The sequence below is a fragment of the Coturnix japonica genome, chromosome 4 (genome assembly GCF_001577835.2).
Source record: "Coturnix japonica isolate 7356 chromosome 4, Coturnix japonica 2.1, whole genome shotgun sequence".
NCBI classification, from domain to species: Eukaryota; Metazoa; Chordata; class Aves; order Galliformes; family Phasianidae; genus Coturnix; species Coturnix japonica.
Window position 1 is genome coordinate 73,349,745 of NC_029519.1, and position 27,137 is coordinate 73,376,881.

At 36.6% G+C, this 27,137-nt stretch overlaps 1 protein-coding gene and 1 long non-coding RNA gene across 3 annotated transcripts; one reads left to right on the top strand and one right to left on the bottom strand.

The window, feature by feature from the left end:
- The first annotated feature begins 1,365 nt into the window (after nt 1-1,365).
- SH3TC1 (SH3 domain and tetratricopeptide repeats 1) lies at nt 1,366-26,986 on the top strand. Of its 2 annotated transcripts, none has more exons than XM_015862923.2 (18): nt 1,366-1,493; nt 5,737-6,006; nt 7,860-7,934; nt 9,619-9,746; nt 12,253-12,358; nt 12,874-13,017; nt 13,713-13,890; nt 14,240-14,313; nt 15,165-15,360; nt 16,205-16,332; nt 17,421-17,462; nt 18,803-20,494; nt 21,151-21,331; nt 23,129-23,279; nt 24,733-24,855; nt 25,133-25,283; nt 26,170-26,366; nt 26,586-26,986. In XM_015862923.2, the coding sequence occupies exons 2-18, from the start codon at nt 5,781-5,783 to the stop codon at nt 26,814-26,816; spliced, it is 4,023 nt and encodes a 1,340-aa protein (XP_015718409.1). In that variant the 5' UTR covers nt 1,366-1,493; nt 5,737-5,780; the 3' UTR covers nt 26,817-26,986. The 2 variants fall into 2 exon arrangements, with proteins under 2 accessions (XP_015718409.1, XP_015718408.1); XM_015862922.2 differs by having other exon boundaries at nt 1,380-1,523.
- On the bottom strand, nt 6,020-8,580 carry LOC107314053. The gene is made up of 3 exons (XR_001555280.2): nt 8,521-8,580; nt 7,524-7,588; nt 6,020-6,151 (listed from the first exon to the last, which is right to left on the bottom strand). It is a non-coding gene; the product is annotated as an uncharacterized LOC107314053 (long non-coding RNA).
- Nucleotides 26,987-27,137: the final 151 nt, after the last annotated feature.

The following is a 27,137-nucleotide window of genomic DNA, read 5'->3' on the forward strand; positions in this document are numbered from 1 at the left end:
TATGTTTCCTTAAAGATGATATTTGTCTCCTGATTTCACTTTTCTAAAAGAACCGTGTAATCTTTAGGGACACACAAAACAGGAGTATATGTCTACAGATTCTGCAGTGATGTCACTGTAGAAACAGAGGGTGGAAGGCTGATATTGATAGGAATACCAGTGAAGAACTGAAGTTATAAAACATGATTGAAGATTATTCTATAGTATAAAAATGATACAAATGTGACAAAAAGATTTAGACATATGAAAAAGAAATAGAAACTTGTTTGTAAAATAGTTACAGAAATATGATATTTTGTGCTCTAGGCATAGCTACTATACAAATTATTTGGCACTAGAACAGAAGCTTGTGTACTGTGTTACACAGCAATATCAAATCAGTCCCAATGGGAGAAAAGCCATGCGGGATGGCTGGTTAGGTGTGATTTGTACAATCATTTGAATACCTTCCAACTTGATAATTTCTTGAAGGATGAACTGTTCCCAAGCACACTGCAGGAACAGATTGGCTGATCCATGTGAAGTTGCATTTATAATTCATGTTAATTTAGCACAAGAGGGTGATGTAAGGTAAATGAGAGTATGATCTGTAATTAATCTTTTTTCTTTTTTCTTTTTCTTTCTTTCTTTTTTTTAAACAAAGTCTAAAAGCAACTTATGCGCATGCTGCAATTTTGCTGACTAAAGATGTCTGAGAAGCCAGGTCGTGGGCAGGCACTATTTGTTCTGTCCTCTGATGAGATACTGAAGACAGACCATACCACAGCTATTTGAGGTACCCAGTGCTTACCCACAACACAACGGTGTGTGTAACTTTCAGTACATAAGGCAGAAAAAAAGGGTAGAAACAAAGTTATCTTCCTCTCAGTCTGGAGGGCAAAAAATCCAACAAATCTGGATTATAGTGGGTTCTTTTTTCCTTCCCTTGTCTCTGTGGTGTGGGGGATCATTGACAAAGTCTGGTGATAAAGATCACTGTCTGGGATTCTTCACAAGGCTTTTTCAAGGTGGGATAATGACAAAAAATCAAAATCTGTGGTCAAAAGCAAATGGGAACAAGACCTTGTGCTGCATTTGAAGGTCTATTTGTTGCTTTGTCTGAACAATGCTTACTTAGCACAATGGCTTGGATATGTCCCATGAAAGCTTTTAGTAGCTAATGCAAAATGCCAGAAATGACTTAATGCTTTGAAAAGCAGGAGTAAGTGAATGAGCCTTCCAGCACATTTGATACATTTTTTGTTTTGTATAATGAACTTTAGTAGCTCAATTCCATGCTTATTAAAAAGTTTTTTTTTGTTGTTGTTGTCTTTCCTCCCCCAAACAAGCTTTTCAATTAACAGTATCAGTTAATAGACAACTTTTTGTACTTACCACATCCCAGCTGGGCTGTGCAATCAACAGGAAAGATAAGAAGGTCAAACAGGAAGAGCTGTGCTGGAGTCAGTGCTGAGCAGAGCTGAGGAATGCATGGAGCTGCCTGCTGTTTACGGGTATGTTACAGCAAATTGGACGTGGAAAAGGTAGGAGAACTCCAGTGTTCTGTCTACATGTATGTCTTGCTGTCATATAGGTACTGTTGTCTAGTGTTTGATTGCTGGTTTACTGTCATTGTGTTAGAATTGTGGCCACTTAAGGGGGATAATCCTCTTTTGTACCAATAATGAAATGACTGAAAGATGTATGTATGTGAACTCTTGTGGTTATGAGGAGCTACTGGAGGCTCCTGCACTGTTCTGGGCAGGACTTCATGAGCTGAGCTTTTGTCCTGTGATGGAAGCGTTCCTCCTGCTTTAGCTACCACAGGCCAAGCTGTCCCACCTATCATTCAAAGTGCTGAGATTCACAGATGTTTAGTTTTCTAAAAATAAACTGATTTTTCTTTTGAATTATCCAAAAACTCATGTATTTTTAGTCAGCAATATTAGTTCTAAGTCTATGCTTTCAAAACTCAGGAATTTTGGATATATTGAGCATTCAAATCTGAAGTGTGGGTGGAAAGTATATTTCAGTGCTACTGGAGTATGAGGGAAATGAATCACGAGAGGGTTAAAACCTGCTGAGGAAATCTGTTTTCAAACGTGAAGCTTGCTGGAACTTGTTTGTAGTCTAAACACGAACAATGATACAACTTGCAACATAGGTAAGTTATCAATTCTTAGTAAACTAAAGTTACTTGGGTAATAAAGAAGACTGTCTTCCACTCAGATGCCTAAGTCCATGTGACTACATTACAGATCTGCTTTGCTTTTCTGTGTAACAGTGAAGGAAGAAAGCTCACTGTTTTAAATGTTGCTTCTACAGCCCACAGTATTAGTTTTGTTTTTAATTCATGCCCGTGACTGAATTTCAAGCTGATCAAGGCTGTCTCACTCCAAAGACAAGGTTCATAATGGTGTTAGTTGTATGATATTTCTAGCCTAATAGAGAAGATGTGAGGCAAGTGTGGGTTAGGAGAAACAGAAGGAGGAATATTAAAATAACTACTTGGGCATTTGATTGAAAAACTATGTAGTTGGACCATATTACTGTTACAAGTCTGAGGCACTTTGCAACATATGCATAGGTCATACAGGAAACAAAGTAGATCAACAAGATCAAGAGCATAAATACAGTCAAATATGCTTCATTTGAGAATAATACAGATTTTGCTAGCAGCCTCATTTGGTCTGCAGTGTCAGAGGAATGCAGCACAGCATGAGAGGAGTAAAAATTATGGCCACTGATGTCCTATTGCATCAGGTGCAGAAGAGGCTGTAGACTTTTAATGTGGAACAGTTGCCTGTGAACAGCTGGAGCTCAGGTGATCTGAGGAGGGACAGGTAGTAGCAGTTGCTCTTTTAACTTAAAGATGCATAAGAGGAACAATGACAGCAATGGTGTACCATCCATGAGGTACCCAGAGTGCCTGAGGTGTCCTCTTGGGATAAACTGATTCAACTTCACACTGACTTCTGGATTCTTTAGCTAACTCCTCACTACTTCTACAGCACTCCCCTATATCAGCAAATAGTCCCTGATTCTCAGCTCTGTAAAATTAAAATGATTACGGTTACTACTAGCAACCTGAAGTTAGGTGTTAGAAAATTGTCTTGAGCCTCTGAAAAGGCAGGAGATCAAAATGAATCAATGAAAAGGAAATACTGCATAGTGTGTGGGTTTGGGGGAAAAGTTCAAAGATCACCTAATTCATACACTTAGTACCTTTCTCACACTTAGAAACACACCTTTAAATAAACAGAACATTTTCAGTAGATGTTAGTTTTGTTCTTCAGCTTGCTTTAGTTGGAAGATAACTGGAGTGATAAATGGCGTTTCTGTCATCTACAATTCCTCTTAGAACAGCAAAAATGAAGGAAAACCCTCAACTTACACAATTAGGGAAACGGAAATGGTCAAGATATGCTTTTTCTTCTGCTTAGCTATGTTTCAAAAATAGATACAGGCATTCGAAGAAAAGGAAGCAGCAGCAGAGGAAGAGAGCATGATAACGCAAATCTTCTATTTAGCTTCCAGTAGGGAAATGAAGAACTGTGCGTTTGAGAACAGCTGAAGGCAGGCTTTTCCAGCTGTGCTTGGTGTTATCATGTTAAAGGACAGATAGGTGATGGAAAGTTCAATGAAATTTTTCTCACTTAGGACTAAATTTGTATCCCTTAAGATAAATGTAGATGCTTAGAGATTGTCTAGCCTTAGGGAGGCTATTTACTAGCTTGTTTTTAGCACTTGTATGGGTGGCCCCTGGTTAAGGTGAACATTAAAGTTTGAAAAAGAAACTGTAGGGCTGCATATAGCTGTCAAATATTTCTGAGATCTTAATTTCTATTCTGGGTATTTTGGAAAAGACATGAGGAAATTGCTCAGAACACATCATTTTTGCTTTGCTTTCTGCTATTGCTTTTGTTTGTTTATTGTTTTTTCCCTTGGATTAGGTCTAAGATGCTATAACTTCTTCAGCATATCATATCCATCTTGATTCATTCAAAAGTCCCACCTGTTCTTACTTTTGCAGCACTGTCCCCTATAAACAGGATTCTGAATTAACCTATGTTACCCTTACTGACATGCAGACTCTCATGCAGAAGACAGGATAAGTTACTGTAGAATGGAGTCAAAGCTGTGCAAACACATCCCTGCCTTGTCCTGCATAACAGACTGTCTTGGCATACAGCTGTAGGCTGGTTCCACTGGTCACAGGGGCCATCCATTTCTTTAGGTTTAGAGACTTACGACACTTGATAGGGATAGAAGTGTTGGAAGACGTTTGTTTGAAAGAGAAAGCTAAAGTAACAAGGTCATTATTCTCACTGAAAGGGAAGGGGGAGATTTCCAGACTGATCTGGGAGCAGATCATAGAAGGACGAGATTGCTCAGCTTACTGGTCCGAGTTCTGGAAAAGCAACTTTCCATCATCAACTTCAGTTCTGACCAATTTCTGCTGGAAAACAAGTAGCAGTGGAAATTTCACAAAGATTACAAGCTCAGTACACTTATTATGACAGCAGGTTGTTAACAACAACAACTGGAATAAGCACAGTGCAATTTGGGTTCAATTTGGAGTGACAGCACTAATAGAAAATCTATCCCGAGACTTTATGAAATCAATCAAAAAAGGTACAGGAGCGTCTACTGAGAAAATGAACTTCAATGTGTCAGTTGGTGACCCTGTTTGGAAGAGTCAAAGCCTTTGTAGATGCACTCAGTGATGCCTAGTTACACTTTTCTGAAATGAAAGTAGCTTGCGCTCAAGAATCGTGACCTGGATTATGTTTCAAGTCAGTGCCTTGTGAAGGAAGCAGTGAAGCTTGCAACTAGTGTTGCATGTTCATTTCTATTCCTTGTTCTCAGCGTTTGTCCCAGTAACAGGGTTGCTGCCAGGCAGCCTTGGGCTGCAGTGGATTGATGCTGATGTACTGCAAGGAAATACTCATATGCTTGTGCACCAGACTTCCTACATTGAATTCCTCCAGAGGACCCGTTCTTTAACTGGATTTATAAAAATCTCTCTGCTTATTTCAGTCAAGCATGCAGTGCCCATTCATTAGATGCTTTTCCCCTGCATTGCCTTTGTTAATGTGAATGATGCTCCCCTTGGAGGCTCTGCCTTAAAGCCAGACAGGAATAAATAATTAGCCTTGGGCACAAGTACATTTCACTTCAGGGCTTGGATTGTTGTTGCTAGTCAAAACCTACTTCCAAGGTGTTTACAGGGTAAAATATCTTGTCCTGTTTAAAATGAAGATATGACAATGAGGATATGACATCTATACACTTCAGATTGCCCACACCTGGAACTTGGATATCTATCACAAAGTATTTCTTAACAGCTGGCTTTGGGAAGCACTCCTTTTTCCCATCACTACTGTATCTTTCAGATTTGAGCACCAGCAGAAGAGATTTACACAGACAGCTTCTACTTCCAAGCATTTCTTTCCTTCCTTGTTATCTCAAATAGCCAGCTCAACTGTCCCTTGCAACAAAGCAAAAATACGCTGCTGTTGCTATAGTAATCGCATTTTCTGCTTTATCTTCCTTCCTTTATTCTGTTTTCTCCCCTCCATTACTTAATAGGATGAGTTTTCATTCCTGGTGGGCCATGAAACAACAATATATATTATAATGAAAAATAACTGCCCCAGGAGATGAAATGCTCCTGAATATGTGCATGTATAGTGAGATTGTTTTTAATGTGTGTAATGATTTTCTTCTTTTTTTTTTTTTTCCCCCACTCCTCAGATTGCTGATAATGTTTATTGGATCACTGTGAAGAACTGCAAGTAATGTCAAGTTTGGCAGCTGAAGGCACTGCATCTGTGCTCAACTCTAAAGCCACCATGGAGTTGGGGGTTCCTGCTCCTAGTATAGAAAGAAAGCAAGACAACAACCTTGAAAGGAAAGAAACGGAGCAGGGAAGGCATGTGCATGGTTGGATATGTGAGGCAGCCAGTGCTACAGTGAGTGCTGCCGGGGGTGGAGACAAGACAGACACACTGCAACAACAAATGGGTAAAATCTCAATCTTACCCTGTTTGGTTACTCTGCTCTTTACTCTTCTTTGTGTTTAAATTGATATTTATTTATTTATTTTTTTAAACATTCCTTGCTCTATGCAAGCAGGGAGCCATCATGCTTTTCTGCTGAACATTTACAGCTGTGAAATGCAACAAAACAAATTATTCTATTTCCCCCATGCTGAACAAGGTGGTATATTAAACAAACTATAATGAAAATCAGTTTGGACAGACAAATGGAATCATACAATCACCAAGGTTGGAGAAGACCTAAAAGATCATCCAGTCCAACCGTTCACCTATTACCAATAACTCCCACTAAACCATATCCCTCAACACAACATCCAGTCTATATTCGAGCTATCTATGGAAGATAAGATGAGATGGAAATTATGAAATACAATCAAGGATGGCTTGAGTTAGAAGGGACCTAAAAGACCATCTAGTTCCAACCCCCATCAGAACCCAAGAGCAAAAACATAGCAGAATATAGGAACTTTGTGTAGCACTTTTTGCTATAAACTCAAAGAGCTGGAAACAAAGATGTTAGAATTCATGCTTCCATTGTACAATACTGTCTTGTCTGCAAATGAAAACATGATGCATGCAGAGGAAATGTGTAAGTTAGAAACACTTTTGGGTGGATTGGTGGAGTGGCATAGATTTTTCAAAGCCAATGGTCACTAGTTTATAGGAGGTCTGAATGCAACATTCTGAACATGAAGATGCTTTAAGAACCTATGAGAAACTGTTTCATTCTAAATTATATGTCCTATTACTTAAATGATTTCTTTCTGTCACAGTTTTTGCTCTGCCTACACCCGGGAATACCAGATACAAGCATCCCAGGGCAGTTTAAATTCTCTTTGGCTTGCCAAGAAACATGCAAGTTATCCCTTTCATTAGGAAAGGAGAATGAAAAGCATGCTAAGCCTTTTAATCTGACTATAGAACTTCAGAAAATGTTTAAAATATATTTGCAGTAACTCATGCTTTTACTCAAATTTAATAGTAAACCATTATTTGTAATTAGACTCCTGTGAGTAATAAAATGTTTGCTTGTACTGTTCACTTCCACCAGGTTTAGTTTTTGCATAAAATATTACCTACTGTGTTTCAGTATCTCACCAGTTACAAAAGAAGTCTACATCTGGTACTCCCCTCAGTATGAAATTATTGGGAATTGAAATCACTAATGTTAGTATCATTCAATAATTAGCCTTAAATTTGACTCTTTTATGGTTTTTTTTCCCTGAAGCAAAAAAATGCTGTGCATGTGTTCTTATTTTGTGTCTTTGTCCACATAACATCAGCAAATGCACCAGAAGGGAAGATATTTTTGCACCCAACTATATTACAAGCTTTTTTTTTTTTTTTTTAAAAAAAGCAGACTAGAAAATTTAAGGATACATACAAATTTCCTTATAATAATGCTTTTTTTCCTATTTATAGCACTGAATCTGAAATGAAGGTCACTACTTGGTATAGGTGTAAATGAAAAGAAAATGATACCTGAATCTTGTTCTTCCTCAAATTGGATGTCGGTTTTCCTTTCCATCAATTCTGTTGTCTTGAAACTTCACATTAAAATGATAGAAATCAAGATTTAATTACCTGATATGCAAGAAATTATCATAGTATCATTGAATGGCTCAGGTTGGAAAACATCCTCAAGTCCAACCTCAACCTGATCTTCAGATACTTTTTATATCTTTAGGGAATTTCACAGCAGGAAGTAGAAAAAATTAGTTTGTGGTAGTACTTTTCCAACACATCAAATGTCACTGTGATTTGTTTGCATGTGGGTTTTGAAAGTGCGCTTAACTGTTCATTTATTTATCATAATAGATTATCCACAAAATGAAAAATGTATGAACATCAGTTCCAGAACCCTTCTCAGTCAAGCTGAGAATATTCCAACTGGTAAGAAATCTTCCTTTACATCTTACAATGTTTTCTCATGGCTTTTCTTGAGACAACTAAATAAATAGTGCTAGCATTGTTGTTCCTCTAGCTTTGACATTTCATGGACATCCACGAATACCTATGAAGTACGAAACTTCTACATAAGATTTGTTGAAAAGTTCTCATAAAAACAGAAAAGTATTTAGTAACAGCTCTGCCACCTTTGAAGTAAAGATGATCATTCCCATGTTCAGATAAAACACCTGTGTTCTAGTTTGCCTGTTCCTCCTTGACCTGTTGCTGGATGCTACTAAAAAAAGCTTGAACCCATCTCCTGGACTCATGCACTTCACATAAGAATAAGCATTTTTAATATCCCCTCTCAGTCTTCTCCAGGCTAAATAGTCCCAGATCTCTCAGCATTACCTCATATGGGAGATATTCCGGGCCCCTCATTACCTTTACTGCCCTTCATTGGGCTGTTTCTGGGAAAGGTACAGTCATACAATTACACATTCAATAGATAAAGAGAAGTTAAACAGATGCTTCATATAAAAGATTATCATGATAGAAAGATAATCTATGATAAATGGAAAATGCTCACCAGTGTAGAAGGCTTGCAGTAAACTTCACAAAGGAGCAATCTCCAGAGAAAAAGATGCTGCCTTAGTGGCAGTCAGCCCGTAAATGAGATCTGGGAGAGGTGGAGCCAAGCTGAATTACCTTCACCTGTGCTCCCACAGCTGACTCATTGCTTGCCTCAAGTGGTTAATCAGAGGTTCAGACTGCGATCAACACTTTCCCATACGGAGATTCATGTTTGTCTTGAACTGGGTAACCCAGAACTGGAAGCAGTATTCTAAGTGTGGCTTCACCAGGGCAGAGTATAGGGTGAGGATCACAACCCTAATGCTGCTGGCCGCTTTCTTTTTTAGTACATCCCAGGATACCATTGGCATTTTTTTGCAGCAAAGACACACTGCTACCTTATGACCAACCTGCTGTTTGCTAAAGGGCCCAGGTCCTTTTCTGCAGAGCTCTTTTCCATCAAGTCAGAATCTAGCCTGTACTGATGCATGTAGTTGTTCCTTTATCTTGGTTTGTACTACTCATCAAGCTTAGCTGAGAAACTGCTTTTTCCTATGTTTGGTTTATCTTGTGAAATATTAGGGGTGATGTGTCTGATAACCATGAATTTAAAATTAGCATTAAGATCTATTGTAATATACTGTGACCTTTATTTTTTTCTTCTTTTCCAGAGATTCTAGTAGGTGTGCCTTGACTTCAGAAATATGCACAGAAAATTTGGAAATCTAGGCATGTTCTTAATGTCCACAGAGCTGTCTGTTTTTGATAGATTAACAATCTGCTTGACTTTTTTTCTTCTGTCTTCTGCATCTCCAAGTTTGACAGTTGCTTTACAAGTTTTCTAAAGGCTTGCAGATCCTCTGTGTAGTTGAGGCCTCTAATACAAAACTGAGAAAAATCTTATGCCTTGTACTAGGCCATTATTTCTGCTAGATGATAAAAAAAGATGAAAAAAGTCAGCCCATACAGCAGCTTAGTTTTCTGTGTGTCTGTTTCTGAAATTATAAAAGTGTTCCTTAACATAGACTACTTGATTTTTGAGAGATTTTCTGGTTCTACAAATCTGACTCTTCATGACCAAATTTTAGCACTTTAAATGGTTATTCTTCTCCAGATATCTCCTTGAAGCTAACAATGGTGAGACGCAAGAGTGGACATCCTGATCCCAGACTCCAAAAGCAGCTCAGAGGACATCTCCGTCTTCTGGAAAATGACAGCAGGGAAGTCACAGCTGTTTTCAGTGTAAGTGAAGTGCTTTGGAACTAACAGGTGTTTTTTATTCAGAGAACATAGATCTATGCTGCTGAACTCATCTGTGAGATTCTTGGGTTCAGTTTCTGTCCAACTGATGTACAGTGAATCTGAATGATCAGAGTTTCCACTTGGTTCCCAAAATCATCATTAGAAATATCAAATCACTGAAAGAGGTGGTAGCACTGAATTTATGCAAAATAAGCTAAATAAGATATTTCAAGGTCTTTTTTTTTTTCTTTTTTTTTTCCTTCGAGTTGCATCACTGGAAACTGTTTTTTGTCTGCTTTCTTAATCTGACCTCATACTGACTTTTCAGTTTCCAGTTGCATACAGTCATTTGGCATGTAGTTTACCAGGAAAGAACACAGCTAAGCCAAAGAGGAAATCTGAAGGAGAATAGTATAAATATTCGGCTTCCTAATGCTAGAAAACTATGGGTTGAAACTGCACACAAGAGGGTTAGGCATTTTTTATTACTGTCTTTGATTTGTTTTTATATAGAAACCCTGTTGTGTACTACCAGTGAGGTTTTCTAGAAATACAGTTTAAAGTCTCTTTTTTCCTCCCAATGGAAAAAGTAGGTTGACACAATCTGACGTTTGGTGCTCTTTTTTCCTGTCCTAGACTCCATCTCTAGCAAGCCAACCACCGACATCTTAATTAGTTATGACTTTATGACTGTCTTAGATGTATTTGTTTTTACACAATTTTCTATGAACCCTCTGTCACGAGCCTGCTGATTTTGTGGTTGTGAAAACAGTCTGTGCTCCTGCTGCTCTGCTCCTGCTTTTGTTAAGGAGGAGATGGAGAGATGGAGGAAGAGGGGTAAGAAGGGGAAGGAAAGAGCATGCAAATAGACTAGACTCATGGCCATATTAAAAAGAGACTTGGGAAAAGGACTTTAAAGGAAACAAGATTTATAATGATAAATTTCCTTAGAACGTTGTTTTGATATTCAGCAGTGCGTGAAACCCTTGAGGCTGAGATATTTTTGCATGTGTTGGCAATTTATTAATAGATTTCAGGCTCTCGTTAATATTTAATCTGGTGAAGTATTCACAAGATCAAAGCAGTGATGAGATGTGCCTTTCAGAAGAGGCTTGAGGTGGAGATGTATTTTCAAATAGGAGTTACTATTTTAATCTGTTCTTGTTGTGTGAATTACAAATACACAGATAAATCAGAATTAATTTGGAGACCTTTAAAAATCTTTAAAATTATTTAAGTCAGAAACAGTGGATCAAGCTCTCTTGGTTTTTTGTTTTTTGGTTTTATTTTATTTTTTTTAAATTACAGAAAGAGTTTGACAAAATTTTTTTTGTAGGTTTAAAATCAGTTTCTGGATTATTATAATTTTTTTTAAGATGCACTTCAGTTCCATGATGTGCCCAAATCAAAGGTCCAGCAGTGGAAAATGATAGAGTAAAATGACACAGGTCTGCTGTGCATCCGACTTCCAAGATGTCGCTTCAGATACTCGAGTTAAATTTGAACAGTTGTATTTTTCTGAAAGATAATGACCAATATCAACAGAGCCCCATTTTTAAGAAGTTAATATGCAGCTTGCCTGTATATTAAGAGTCTTTGTCTAGAATGTATGTTTGAAAATACATTTCTTGCACTTATTTGAATGTTGATCTAGTTCTCACCTTGTAACAGTCAACTTTATAACAATCATCATTTCTCATCTTAGTTAAAGTCACAACTTAATGTCTCCCTAGCAACATGAACTCTTACAATTGAGGAGAAAGGGATGTTAATGTATGCTTTTAAAAGTAATATTCAAATGTACTTCTTTAGTCTTAACACACAGAAAGAGTGAACTAGGGTATGACTGCTCCATGTCTACCGTAGCACAGAACCAGTGCTATACGTAGCAAGTTCAAAGATATAACAAAAAGAGCATGTTTTAATATGCATACAGAACTCTGAGGCATTCTTCTGCAGAAGGATGCTTCAGATCTAAAAATTTACTATATGAAGCCTAAATGATAAGCTCAGGTGACTTAGAGATGTTTTAAACTGTCAATAATAACAGCAACAGCAAAAAATCCCTTCTGCTATTTACTATTAATGCCCTTACTTTTGACTAAAGTAATTCCTAGGGTGCAAATTGCTGTGGGCTAAAAGGGTATTCTTGGAAAGTAACGCTGGATGCTTGCCTGGCTCTCATGCTCCACATAGAGAATATTGGCCACTGTACAGAGGCAGATCTGAACCAGAGAGGCATTTAGTCTCAGTCAGTCCTAATTTCTTTGTAAACTAAGCTCACTGGAATTGTTGGTATAACTGTTAAGAATAAATCTAATTAAAATTTGGCTGGCTGGATGTTGTTGCTGTATGTGAGGAAGAACAGGTATTTTATATAGGCAAAATTCTGGATGATTTTTCTGTCCTTCTTAGTACATGGTATGTAAATGTGTTAACTAGTGAGAAATTGTGTTCAACTCTGGTAAAACTATAATTAAAATGTTTTTTGTTATGTTTTCTTTAGGAGCTCTCTGCTAGATTGCTCTCTATTCACAGTGATCAAGATCTAATAGTGGTGACATTCAAAACTTTTGAAGAAATATGGAAGTTTCTAACTTACCACTCACTGGGTAAAGCTATTTCCCCATATATATATGCCTTTTTATTCCTCGGCACAGAATTTCTGCTTGACTGGGAACCTGCTGAAGAGTATTTTCAGATTCTTATTATATTAACTCCTAATAACAGTAAATAATGCACTTGAACTTGCTACTGATGATAAGGTAGAGGGTAACAATTGTCATCTTCTGAACTTCGGAATAGCACTTCAATGACTGCTCACCCTCCCTATTCATTGTTACTTTATATGCAAACTATGAGCTAATGTTTCAGATCCTTTAAATAATTTACCAACTACAGCATGCTGATTATTACAACCATTCCATATGTTCCTGTAACTGTGATATAATTTTGAATACCTTGAGTCGTAACGTACAAAGATCCAGTATCCAAGATCAAGCGCTGTGTTGTGATTTACTTAACTCTGATATACAACATCATCTTTTCTTGTATAATATAGAAATACTGCAAGGAAAACAAGCTCTTAAGATTTTTGTTTGTTTGTTTGTTTGTTTGTTTTCCCTAGGTTTTGTAAATCACTGCATGGAAAACTTATTCTTAGATCAGTCTTTCTGGCTGTATTCTCAAGAGGAGGAAGAAGCAGGCATTGAAGTCTGTATAAATGAAAAATCATTAAATTTAATGTACAGAAGTCTGCTAGTACAGGAAGGTAAGGAGGATTCTAAGATTAATTTGAGAGAAACATTTTCCTTTAAAATCCTACAAGCAAATCTTAAAACTCACTTTGATACTTACTGAAGTTGAAATTTAAATCTTTTTAACATATGTAATAGAAACACACAGAGAAAAGAACAAACACAAAAAGAATTCAGTAGAATCAAAGGTGGATTAGTGAAAATCGTGTACAACTGGTCCACAAATTGATGTCCAAAGGATTGGATAGGGATGTGTGTAGGGATTTCAATTTACTTAATATCACTGTGGATCCTGTAGAAATAAAAGAGATTACAGTTAGTTGCCAGGCTCATGTGCTTTTCCTAAACAGCATCATCTGTGAGGCAGCGTGCTGGGGTAGATGGGCTGTCAATCAAAGTAATATGAACAATTCTTGTATCCCTTAGAGAAAATAAATGCATATATCCAGGTAATCTTCTGCAAAATATTGCAAAAAGAAGGTGGTAGAGGATTCTATGCTTCATAGGACGTTGTTATCCCAAAACAGAAACCAGACAGAAATGCATGAAAATCTCTCAAGTAATCAGAAAGAAAAATATCTGTGAAATCTCAGATTTTTAAACTTTAATATACTGCTAATATACAGAATACTGCTCAAAGCAAGTATTTAAGCATGTATGACATGAAAACATTACATAAATGGCATCTGCTACACTGCTTTCTTTTTAGGGGCATTTTTTGTTCTAAGTCCTGACAATCTGGTAAGAAAGATAATGGCTACAGACTGCGAAATAAACAGTTACTTTGAGACTGGGGCTTTTACTGCTGGTGTAGCAAGTGGATCCATGGATGGTGATGTGACGATGCCGTCTAATGTTTCTCCAGAGCCCTTGATCCCTTTTCATCAGTAGGTACCTGACTCAGCTATTATATATATATCTGTTTTATATGCATGCACCTACTTTGAGACAGAGGTGTCTCTAATGGCAGCTTGTTGTGGAACATCCCTTTTCTATTAACAGATAAGTTAATGGAAAAACAATAGAACAAATGCTCTTCCATACTTCTTCCATACTAAGTAACAGAAATGAATTCCATATGCCTGTAGTACAGCATTTAAGGAAGGGTGTTGAAATTGAAAGATACTGATTAGTAGAGGTGAATATTTTTGTTTATAAATGGATTTAAAATATCAATGATGCTGTTGCAACTTCTAATTAAATGTTTCACACACAGACTACACTTTCTATTTTCAGGTGGTTTCTTAAAGTGTATTCTGATCCCATCGATGTTACATACAAAACTGAATCTAAATCCATCAGGCAAGTTGGTAAGATGTTCCAATAAAATATCAACATTTTAGAAAATTAACTTATTCTATGCTTTCAGAATAACACCCCCTCAAGTGTTCAGAATCTTTTCCCATTGTATTAGGGTAGCTTTCAAACTGCATTGCAGTCAAGTTAGTGAGGGCATGAATTTCTGCCTATGGCAAAGGAGTTTTACAAACTATATGGCTGGACATGTCTAAGTTGAGTTTAAACTCTGAAGGCTTCTCTCCTTTTCTTTTTGTCCTAAATATTGTGTAAAGCAGACATGCAAAGTAGAAAAGAATAATTAATTTGCCTCCATAGATTTGAAGATAAACTTTAAAATCAGAATATTCACTATTATTTTTGTTATTTTTCACGCATGTAGTGCTTTATCTAATACTGATAAATAAATCTCATGGAGGTGGGCTCAGGTTAGAAAGTAAATATGGATTATTTTCTGCCATATATGTTGGTCTTAATACTGGTATGTAACTGCATTTTATCTAATATCAATTTTATAAGCCAGTTCAGATGCTAATGCTTCTCTCAAGAAGTGGGAATAGGGACTTCCAAGAAATTCCAACTGTCTCTTCATAATGGAATAGGTTACAATGTTAATTTTAGACCTTGCCATCTAAAACAGCTGGGAAATGGCCACCATGAGCTTTATGTTGTGCATTTCACAATGTTAATCACTCAAAATTTATCATCTTTAGATGCTTTGCATCTTGCTGTGTTGGATGTGCAACTGAGGGATTACAGGAATGTTTTTTGCTATGTGAATTTCTCTGACAAGTTGCTGTTCTATTCAAGTCATTGTTTAACTACTGTCTCTACTGCAAATGTTACTTGTCTCTTTATTACACAGCAACAGGATCCTGTCTAGCTGTGATGAATTATGATAGTGCTGTGCCTGAAGAGATTAGTTTCCAGGAAGGGGACAAAATTGAGATCCTTGGCTATTTAATTGAATGCATGGAATGGTTTGTTGGAAGACATTTGTTTACTGGCCACGTAGGCTTTGTAAAGACAAGTCATGTGAAGCTGGATTTACCTGGAAATAAGTAAGTGGCATAACTTGGAAACCCAAATAGTCTTACGAAGAATATATTCAGCTTTAAATTACTGAATGTTCAATTTAGGTGGTTCTGTTTAGTTTTGATGAAAATTGCTATAGCATATAGCAGTTGGAACAAATTCATTGCAATTGGAATATGAAATCTGCTTACGTGTTGGGAACCTGAGTTTCTTAGTGGGCAAGGGAGGTATCTGTAGTTGCTTATATCCAGTTCACACTCTGTTCCTTGGATCACAAAATTGGAGGGTATTTACTATTTCAAAAGATTCCTTTTTCTTTTCTGATTTCAAGATCTATGTTAAAATATCCAAATTCATTCTTTCCTAGTACCTTCACTATGGGCCTCAATTTGTTTCACATGGGGTTCCTTTTACAAATAATTGCTAATAACCCATAAAGAAACCTGTAAAATATGTATTTCAGCATGTGTTGGCACCATATGCAGTACACATTGGCTGCCCCTACTAAGAAGTCTGGGTTTCTTGAATGCTGAAATGAGGAGTTCTCAGATGTTGCTAAGTAGCACTTCTGTTTAATATGTAGCCTTGACCTGTTAAAAAAATAAATAAATAAATGATCAGCACTACAGTGTCTTTAAATATCTGTGCTCTTAATAAACTCTTTCACAAAATGCCAGACAAAATTTACTCTGATACAGTAACTGTTAGCTGCAAGAATAGATATAATCAGTTTTTGCACAACTGTTGCCAATTTTGAACACAACAGAACCTGCAAATCCTGTGTTAGTATCGCCAACAAAATCAAACTTCAGTGCCACAGTGAGCTGCTCAGACCAAATCTGCTTTCTAATTTGCTCCTTTCTTTGTTAGAGCAGGAGACTTGGATTTTCTTAAAGCAGAAGAGTTATCTTTCTTTCCAAAAGAAAAAAATGTGGAAGAAGTGGTACATTTGTTGAAACAAACCTCTATAACAGATGTTTGTTCTGTGTATAGAATAGGTAAGTGCAAGTTTTGCTCATTTTCACTGCACTAGTTATACATGAAGTTCCTCTATCTGTGCTATAGGTGACTTTATCTCTCTTGTAATGAGATTCCAGCCATTCAGCTACTTTGAAATATGCTGGTGTTCTGTTTGATCACCAAGATGGCATTTAAATAATCTTTGCTACTTTCCTGCTGATGCGTGACTTCCCTGCAGAGCATTTACAAATCTTCTTTTGTCCATTTTAAGTGAACCAAACAATAGGACTTTCAAATGCTGCTGTTGAACTGAACAAATTTTCAAGTATTTAAACATCAGAGTGGTGTATTAGACAAGACAGCACATTCAATTAAATATGGTCTGCTTTATGTTTCTCTTAGGAAAGGTGGCATGTTATTGACAGCTAATGCAAACATACACCTCTTCATGTTTTATTTAACTATCAAAGACATAACAAAAGAAATAACATATTAGTTGTATCCTCTCTCTCATGCTTCACATAACACAGTTGAGACAATTGGAATTTCCTCTTTACGGGCTTAGTGTAAGGCAATGTAACAGACCTGTCTCACTGAGCTGACCAAATATCTTACAGGGTTTATCACCATTAGATGGCTCTGAAGAGCCCATAGGTCCCAACATGAAAGGAGATAGTGCTGAAGGTTTGACGCGCACTAGCTGGGTTTTGTATTTTTGTACCTGATTTTGGAGATGTAGGGAATAACTGTATCTACACTGCCCCTTCGTAAATAGACAGTATATGCATTCAGGTTTAATGCAGCAGTGATGCGTCCCACAATTGAACAATTAGACTTGACAATTTAATTCTAATGCTATATGCATAAATCTACACAACATGCTCTGCAATGTTAGTTGTGTGCAATGATAACCATGCAAAAAGCAGTGAATTTTACATACAGGGGGGCAAGTGTGTTAGCTTTGGGTCAGACTTACGAAATTCATCTTTTTAATATTTACAGGACATATCCAGTTTTTCCACCATAAGGAAATGAAGTCTTATTTTAGAATATTTAAGGCTGAAAAAGAAACAAGATACCATAACTTGCATGGCCTGTTTTTTTGTTTTTTTTTTCTTTCTTACAGACCAATTAGAAGAACAAGAATTTCAGAAAACGTGTGAATGTGGTAATAAATATGCATACGCTTTCTACGTAAATTAATGTTACTCAATTTTTTGCTATCTTTGCCAGCTTTTCTCTTTGTATTGTCTTTCCACATTCCTATTCTTTCTGCCATTGCTTCTCTAAGTTTTCACCAGGTTTTGCTATAGAGGCTTAAATGCCTTTCTATCCAATTGACCTTGCCATCAAGTTGTCAACTGTACAACTTTTACTGCCATGACCACCCAACACTTCATTGTTTATGAGACGCCTAGAAAGAGTATAGTTTAAATTTGAGCTGATTTTCAGTGTGCTAGAAAACATCCCATAAATGTATTCCCCAAAGGAGGTACATTTAGAATGCAGAATTATTTCCAACTGCCATTTAGTTGCTAAGCTGTTACTATTACTGCATTATTCTAAATGCCAGTTTTTGTATCTGATTCTGGTGAGTTCTAAGGAAAGCTCTATAAATCTGTACCTTCAATAAACTACTATTGGTGTTCAGCTGGTAGCTTTACATTATGATCACAACATCGTAACAAAGGGGAAACTGAAAAATGATGGTTTTGGTTTGTTTGTTTTGTTTGTTTGTTTGTTTTTTATTTGGAAGATATCAGCAATAACACTCTAGTAGAATTTATATCAGTGACCGCATTGATATCCACAAACATTGTAATTCCATGCACAAAATCTGTACCCGCAAAGCAGCTCTTGCTTCAGACTTCAACAATAAAGTTAGTTCAATCTTTACCATCTGTGGCTAATCTGCCTTAGTTTCCTAGAACAATTTAAGGATAATTTTACTCACATGCCCACACTTAGGGTTCCTTGTGACCTTAAATCCTTCCTAAATTCATGCCCAGACTTGGGTCAATTATCCAACCTCTAATTCAGACCTTAGATATTTCCAGATTCTGGTGATCCTGCTTATCACCTACTCTGAACTGTAATTCTCTGGTAGGTTTTTCTCTCTCTCCCTCATAAATAAGCAGAGAAAACAGAAGATATATACCTTAAGTGTATGTTTTAGGTATATACTCAAACATGAAGAATTTTGGATCAGTTTAATAAAATATATCAGATTTTGGTGATGGGGTGTAGGTGAAACAAGCATACTGATAATCAGCCTGTTTACATGTGGCAGGTTCCTCTTATCCCCATTCCTCCACTTCCCATTCTTGTTTCTCTCTGGCACATCTTGATTTCTCTTTACCTTTCATTTGTCACCCTAACATACTGCTTTCCTAACAGCTAGTGTTTTTATAAAGTCTCCTATTGACAGATAGTCCTGTTTGTCTAAGAAAGACCTTTGTGTGTATATACACATTAAATAGTGATCTGTGATTTATTTTTGAATTTCAGAAATTCCATGTCCACATTCTGACATGATAGCCATTTGCAAGAAGAAAGACAAGATAGAAGAATTTGTGGAGAAGTTCAAGAAACTAGAGGTCACTCAGGCAGAAAGACCAGCTACAGAAGGGAAGGATTCTGCCAGTTCTTCACATGAAGAAGTCTTTCCTTCACCTGAAGGACCTTCCTTCTACATATATCAAGATGATGGTCAAGAATCTGATGTCTTTGAGTCATTGTTACTCTTCCTAAATAGCAACGAGTATGAGAGTGATTTCAGAAACCTGTATGATTTCTCTTATACATTCATTAATAGCATGTTTTATGGTTTTTCAGAGGAAGATGAACTGCTCAATTTTTTTAGTTTAGCAAGGGAATTAGCAAAGAAAGCAGGTATGTCATGGGCACTGGCAAGGCTCTGTTTCCTCTTGGGTAAGCTCTGTATGAAAAAAGTCAAGTTCTCCCAGGCTCGAGTTTATTTTGAGGAAGCACTGGGAGCAGTAACTGGAGGATTTAGTGATTTGTACTTTGTAATTGCTCTTTACACAAATCTAACAGTCATCTACTTGACACAGAAGAACAAAGAAAAATGTTCTCATGTTTTTGACAAGGCTACATCTCTTCTCCTGGGAATTCCCAACCACATTTGCAGTGCTGACCTGGAGTCAGATATTCTAAAGTATGCTTTGAAGAGGACGATTTTGAGCCAGAACAAGCATGCAGAGGCTAGGGCGTGTTTTTTACTGGCAAAACACTACACTGCACGCAAACAACATGAAGAGGCACTTCCCTTCCTAGAAAGGCTGCAACTGTTGATTAATGAGTTGGGTTTACAGAACAACTTATCTAAAAACTGTTATTTCAAACTAGCAGAATCCTACAATGAGAAGTGTTTGCCACACATTGTGTTAAGCTGCATAAAAGTCTCCTCTTCCCAGAACTCAAGTACTCTAATGGATTCCCTGAAAAGGATTGATTTAGTCATCAAAAATGCTCCCAAACTCTATGGCTTGAGAAAACTCAGACAAATACTTCCATCCCAAATTGCTCCTTACCTCACACAAGCACTTTCCTCTGCATTTACAAATGAACAGCAAGGACTATGCAGCACCATCTATCTTAGTTTAGCAAAACTGTATAGCCACCACAAACAGTATGGAAAAGCCATCGTTTACATGATGAAAGCCCTGGACTCTGATACTTCTGCTAAACCAGAGGAAACTATTAACTACTTGGTTTCACTTGCTTGGTTATACATTCTTTACAGGCAATATAGTGTGGCAGCAACCATTTTAAATGCCGTTGTGGACTCCTCGTGGAGCAATCCTCAACAGCTGGGTGTTGCTTATAACATGCTTGGTATTGCTTTGAAAAGAACAAATAATACCAAGAAAGCTGCTGAAAGCTGCTATAAAGCTCTGCGTCTTTCTGAAGAAGCCAGCATGACTCATAACCAAGCTATATCCCTGGCTAATTTTGGGGTGCTCTGTCTCCATGCAGCAGCTCGTAAGCTGGCAGAGCATTATTATATCAAAGCAGTGAAGCTATTTGCCAGGCTTCCAAGTATGGACTGTGGTCAAGAGTTTATCCAAACCCTCCTTCAGTTGGGATGTTACTATGTTAGTAGAACTCAAAGAGAAAAAGGAAGGTTTTATTATGAATGGGCATTTTTAGTTGCAATGGAGATAAGTCATCTGGAAAGTAAGTGCTGGGGTTTTGGGGGGAGTGTTTGTTATAGGGATATATTACAACTTGTTTTTCTTTAATTGATGTTTTATTTTCTGTTGTTTGACAGCTATCAAAGTGATTGGAACTTTTATTCCATTCTATAATGGGGAAGATATAAATGCGTGTTTATTTGCTCTTTTCGTACTTAGGTTTGTCAGAAATCAGGAGATGTAGAAAATGTGTTAAGAAAGAACTAAATAGTAAATAAATAAAATAAAATTCATACATTTTTATGTTCAGTAATACTGATAACAACTATATAATTGGTAGTAGAAAAAGAACTAGAATCGCGTTTAAATATCTGGAAACAATGGGTGATCTGAATTAATTTTGCATAAAATAGTTCTATGTAGAAGAGCCATGCTATATTCATTTTTGTTACTGTGATTTAGGCAGCCTAAACATTAATGATAAGATTTATTTTATTCTGGAGATGAAGTAACTTCTAGCTTTTGTTAATTCTGAAGAGGTTGAAGAACTTTCTGGTGGAATCTTTTTGTCATTGCTTCTATTTTTATTCATTGACTGTGCAGAAAGTGTGAAACAATAGGAATGAATTGTTTTTAAAATGAAAGTCAAGTTATTTTAAAATAGAGATTCATAGTAGTATTGCGCGTCTGTTCCCCCAGGTCAACTTCAAGCAATTAAACTGCTGTGTCAGTTCTACAGTACAGTCATTCCCAATGAGCCTCAATGTGTCATCTACAATGAATATCAACTATCTTTAGCTAGAAAGATGTCCAATAAAGTCCTGGAGGGACAAATTTTGGAAACCATTAGTCAGCTCTATTTGTCTATAGGAACAGAAAGGTGAGACATGCTGAACAACTTTGTTTTTATCCTGATTTGAACTTTTATATCATGTCAAGACTCTGAGTCTTTGCGGTAGTAGTATATGAGCAGTATTTTTCACTTTGTTTTGCCAACATACTTCACTATATTTAAAGACTCCTATGGTAGTGGAGGCTTCTGGTTTGCTTTAAAATATTTTTTTTAAAGAACTATAATCTCTTAAAGGAGCCAAGATATGAAGTAGGGGTTATAACACCACTCTGAAAGAGAAATTATTTTTTAAAATTTAAGAAGAAGACTGAAAAAATGTATATGCTATGCAAGTCTGGATGACTGTAACGTCTTTAGAATTACTCATTTGTATTCACATGACAGCTTTTCTATGGGAAACCAAATGACATATTCCAAGCACGTGAGACATTACATTATCTCTATGGGGATGTTTTTCTTTGAGGAAAATTGTTATCAAAATTTCTGTGAACAGAAAGACTATTTATGGAACTACACATCAGTCTACAGAAGTGTCTACTCTGCTCTTGTTCTTGTTTATACCAATCTTTTCCTTATCATTAAAGAAAAAATAGATTGCAGGGGTCTACAGTAACTACAGTGCTATAGAAATGCCGAAGTTTATTTAAAAAGAAAAAAAAAAAAGAAAAGAAAGAAAGAAAGAAAAAGAAAAAAAGATTTTGTTAAGTTTGTGTATGTACTTTTTATATCACAGAATCACCTTTTCTTTGAAGATTTTCAGGTATACCTCATTATGGGTAAGGAAAATAATTACCACTAGTGGGGAGAGAGAGGAGGTGCTTATTTGATGTAGTTGAAACCTCTAATTTTTCAGATTGATGTCCAAAATATTCTGCTTCATTGACTGCGGTTGAACTATATAGTTGGTAATAAATAAATAAATAAATACTTCAGAAAGGCTGAATACAAAGGAGCTGGTTAAGATTTCAGTCTAACTGAAATGTGTAGAAGGTTTAAAATAGGTGGGAAAAATTGCTGCTTTGTATTCAGCTAGTGTAAGGAATTTACACACCCTAAGACTCTGGTTCCCAAAGACCATTGGTTCTGTGGCTTGAGAACACTACCGAATGATAGCAGGCATTCAATATGACATTAGATGCAGCCTGACCTGTTCCATCTGCTGTTCTGCATTTTGGATTACTATATGCTTCCACTTGCTGTGAAAGCAACTTTGCTTTTTATGGTACATTTTAAAATGTTTATCGTGCTAGTGGAGGAAAATGCAATGGGTCAAGGCAATGGGAGTCTATGACAAGATGGATAGGGAAGGATTTAATAAATAAATTTGGAGTTCAGCCAATCTGGCAGGTCTTATCAACAAGAACCATGAGCACTTCTAAAAATGCTGTGCCCTTACAGCTAAAGAAAACTGTATTTCCCAATGGTCTTGTAATTTGGGTGTTTCACTCCACATCTCACCTCAAAATTGTCTACAAGTGCAGATTGTCTGAACTGTGCTCAAGTTGGAGCCTAAGTGATATTTAGAAAAAGTGTATTTCAGACATTATTTCTTTCTGAGTCTTAAAAGAAAAAAAACAGAAACTGTAGAAGAGTTTAAGATGAGGATATTTTTTTCCCTCATCATGTGATAACTATCTGTCTAATAGACCAAACAAAAGAGGAAGAAGACTGAGATGCTAGTTGCTAGCAGAGGATAGTTGGGAAATTGACTGGAGGAACGCTGAATGTAGGAAATATTGCTTTACATGAACATTAAGTTTTGTTAACTATGAAGAAAAACTCTTGATTCTGAAGAGTCACCCTATTTTTTTCTCCCCGTTTAAGGGCTTACAGATCAGCTCTTGAATATACCAAAAGAAGCCTTGGAATATTTATAGATCTCCAGAAAAAAGAAAGAGAGGCATATGCTTGGCTACGGGCAGGAAAGATATATTATGTTCTGAGGCAGAATGAGCTTGTGGATCTCTATATTCAGGTACGTTATCAACACCATTCCACATGTCATTGACATGCTGCAGGTGGCATGGTAAGGTAACATGTAATTTTAACATTCCCAGAGCTTTTACCAATTGACCTTTGGAACACAACACCACCATTTATGCAGTAAGCTTAACAGCTGAAAGTCTGAGTGTTCCATTTTAATCTGTTGCTTGATTCACTCCATGAAGATTCTGAGAGGTGAACTTTACTGCCTGTTTCAATGCAAATTCTATGTTCTGTGCAATTCTTCATTTTATTACATTACTGCCTACCAGGTGTACAAGAGCACAGCAAGCAAATTGTACATGCTTGCTGTATTCTAGTAGGTGCAGTGTACAGGCTGGTAGGCCAGATCCCCAGGAAAACTGTTGCTACTTCTATTGCTGTGTTAGCAGACTGTAAGATGGTCTGAAGTGGTGATCTAGCCCTTGTGACTGCTGAAACAGAATCATCCAGTGTCTACCAGAACCACACTGCAGCATACATATGAGCCTTAAAATTGTCTGTATTGCTTCCAGCCAATTGTGTAGGTATTTGGTAAAATACTTCTCCAATGCAAGGGAGAGTGCTGCCTTGTAGAACAGCATGTATGTAAATTTGACCTTAGTAAGATCTGAGTCTTGGCTGGTGTTTGAGAGGTAACAAAAATACAGTCATAAAATAAAAATAAACTGAGACCCACTGTTAAGATGTACAGCTTCCAAAAATATGACACAACAGTTCTTATGGCGCCTGAAGCCAAAATAAGCTGAAAAGGATCACTGATATTGAGCTGAAGTAGGGAGCTGGACTTACATTTATATAACACAATTCTGAAACCAGAAATCACAAAGCCAAAGCAAGAATCATTGTGCTTTGTGTCTAAGTCCCCTTTCCTATCAATGTCAGTACTGGAGTGTCCTTGCAACACTCATTTGCTTTGGAGCCAATGCATGCATGCTTCCTCTCCAGATATCCTTCACACTGATGCGGAATATACTTAGTTTAGAACAGAAGAATAGTGGAGTTGTGTTTATTTAAAATATACACAGGCTTTTAAAACTGTTCTATTAGCTATATCTAACTTGGAATTATAATTTATTCCTATGATAAAGTTGATCTCAAATTTAATATTTTGCAGTTAATGACAACACTACTGGTGTTCTGTTTTAGTTTTTGTTTTGTGTTTTTGTCTGTGTGGTGACCAATCTAGCAGAAGACTATTGCCAGAGAAAGGGAGACCATACCCATGTATGTGTCCTGGTTCCTATCGTACTTTTTCAACATTGAGATGCTTAAAAAGAGCATGTACCAGAAAAAAAACCAAAACATGGTGTCAACATTTTAACAAGAAAGGAGGTGTTAATAAGATCTTTTTTTTTTCTTTTCAATTGTTAATATTTATATATACTCATTTATTTTAAACAAAGAAGTAACCAAAACTTTCTTTTATCTAATTCCATTTTCAGGTTGCTCAAGATGCTGCTCAGTGCACAGGAGACCCAAATTTAGCAATGGAATTGTTTGAAGCTGCTGGAGACATATTTTTTAATGGTAAACGGGAAAAGGAGAAAGCAGTGCCTTTCTACAGGGTTTGTGCAGTTTTTTTTTTCCTCTACTGATAGTTACATGCTTTTCCCATTAGCAGGTGTTCTAGAAATCCTGAACCTCTTAGCAAACTTATTGAGACTTACCTAACACCCTGGTGTTAATAGATTTTACCTGTTTTGAACCTTTCTTTTAGGTTTAAGACATAGAATACTCAAAAAGTAAAACAAAACCAGAAGTCACTTGGCATTCTGTCAATAGAGATTTGTCAGTGCACATCTTGTGGTTCTGTAATACATAAGCTGTTCTTATGCATTTCAGGACAGGGCTCTTCCCCTTGCTGTTGAGGCTGGCAACAAAAACACTGAACTCAGATTATACAATAAACTGGCGGAGTTGCTGGTGAATCTCAAGGTTTATGAGGAAAGTATGGAATATGCAAAAGCATCTCTTATGCTCAGTGTAAATTTAGGTAAGACCAGTTTTGGTTACATCTAGATATTACAATTACCTTCAGTTTAAGGCAGGATTCTAAAAACATTTTCTTCTACAAATTCTCTGATTTACTGCCAGGATTTCATAATAACTCTATCATTGATATTTTTGCTTCATTTCAAAAAAAAGAACAACTTAGCCTTCAAACTCTAAGATCGTACAGAGAATCTTTGGTACAGCACAGAATTAAGCCTGGGATTCCAAGTCCAAATTCAATGTGCATGCTGAAAGACAATCTGTAATACTCATGAATGTTGTGCCAAGAGGCTTTCAAATGTCAATATGCTCTTTTCAGATTTGCTAGTAGACTTGCTAGTAAGCACACCTAGGAAAAAGTAATTAAAAACAACATGGCTTGTTTCCAAAGCAATAGTCTTTGAAGTTTTGAGAAATGTTCAACTGACTAAGAATGGTCGAATTCCTCTGTGCCTGCACAGTTGTGTCATTTTGATCAGTCTGATCACTGTTTTTTGTGACATAATTTCTTATAGAAAGTTTTTACGGACAAGGATAAGAGAGTTTCTAATCCCATTATCTACTACATTTTCAAGATAATCTACTTATGTTTCTATAAATATGCACTGTGTGTATATATCTATACACGAAAGGTATGGATGTAGTTATTTCTTAAGAAAATCCCAGTGTTGGTGAAATACAGAAGTTTGAAATTCATAAATCTTGTGGAATTTCTATTTAAAAGAAAGAATAGCTGTAGCGCATGCATCTATTGGGGTCAAATAGTTATATACAATAAAATACCATGTAGATATAAAACAAACAACAAAATACCCTAGACATTTCCTGGCTTGAGATAATTTGACTTCTTTGTCTCTTTGGTTTTGTCCCAATTCTTATCTCATTAGGAAATCAGCTAAATGAACGAATAGCTTACCATCGCCTGGCTGCCATCCATCATCATTTGGGTCACTGTGAACTAGCTGAACATTTTTATTTAAAGGCTTTGTCCCTCTGTTCCTCTCCTCTGGAGTTTGAGGAGGAAACTCTGTACTACGTCAAGGTGTACTTGAACTTAGGAGACATCATATTCTACGATCTTAAGGTAAAAAATACTAAAAACTGCTGTGGAAAGACATTACGCACAGTGATGTTTTTTTGTATCATTTTACTCAATCATTGTTATGCATGTAGAATCTTAATAATAAGGTGAGAGAACTTTCTGAAGTTCAGTAACTATATTTTTCTGGTGCATTACAAACAGACTATGGATGTACTCTTACACAACTGTACTACAGGGAGTACTATCTTTCTTTTATTCTAGGATCCCTTTGATGCAGCAGGCTATTATCAGTTGGCACTTGCTGCTGCCATGGACTTGGGCAATAAGAAAGCTCAACTGAAGATTTACACAAGACTTGCAATAATCTACCACAACTTCCTTGTGGATCGGGAAATGTCTCTCTTCTTCTATCAAAAGGCAAGAACCTTTGCAACAGAGCTGAACGTTAGAAGAATAAATCTAGCTCCTGATCAGTGTTATAAGAGTTTATAAGCATCTTTGAAAACTATCATCTTAGTATGAAAAATAAAAAGGCCTTTTCTTTTTCACTGTTAGTAAAGAAAACCTATCTGGTTTTGTCTAGTTGCATATTGGAAAATGATAAATACGTATATGAATGAAAAATATTTAATAAAGCATTGCAGAGAAACATTCAGCACTGACTTTCCTTGTATGACCTTGTTTATATATGGCCTCACTATGGAATATGCTTTTGTAAATACTTCTGAAAGATCTTATCTAGTTTACTTGATGATGTAGAATTGGTTTGATCAAGTACCTCAGCCATCATCCCTCATTTCTCAACAAACTCAT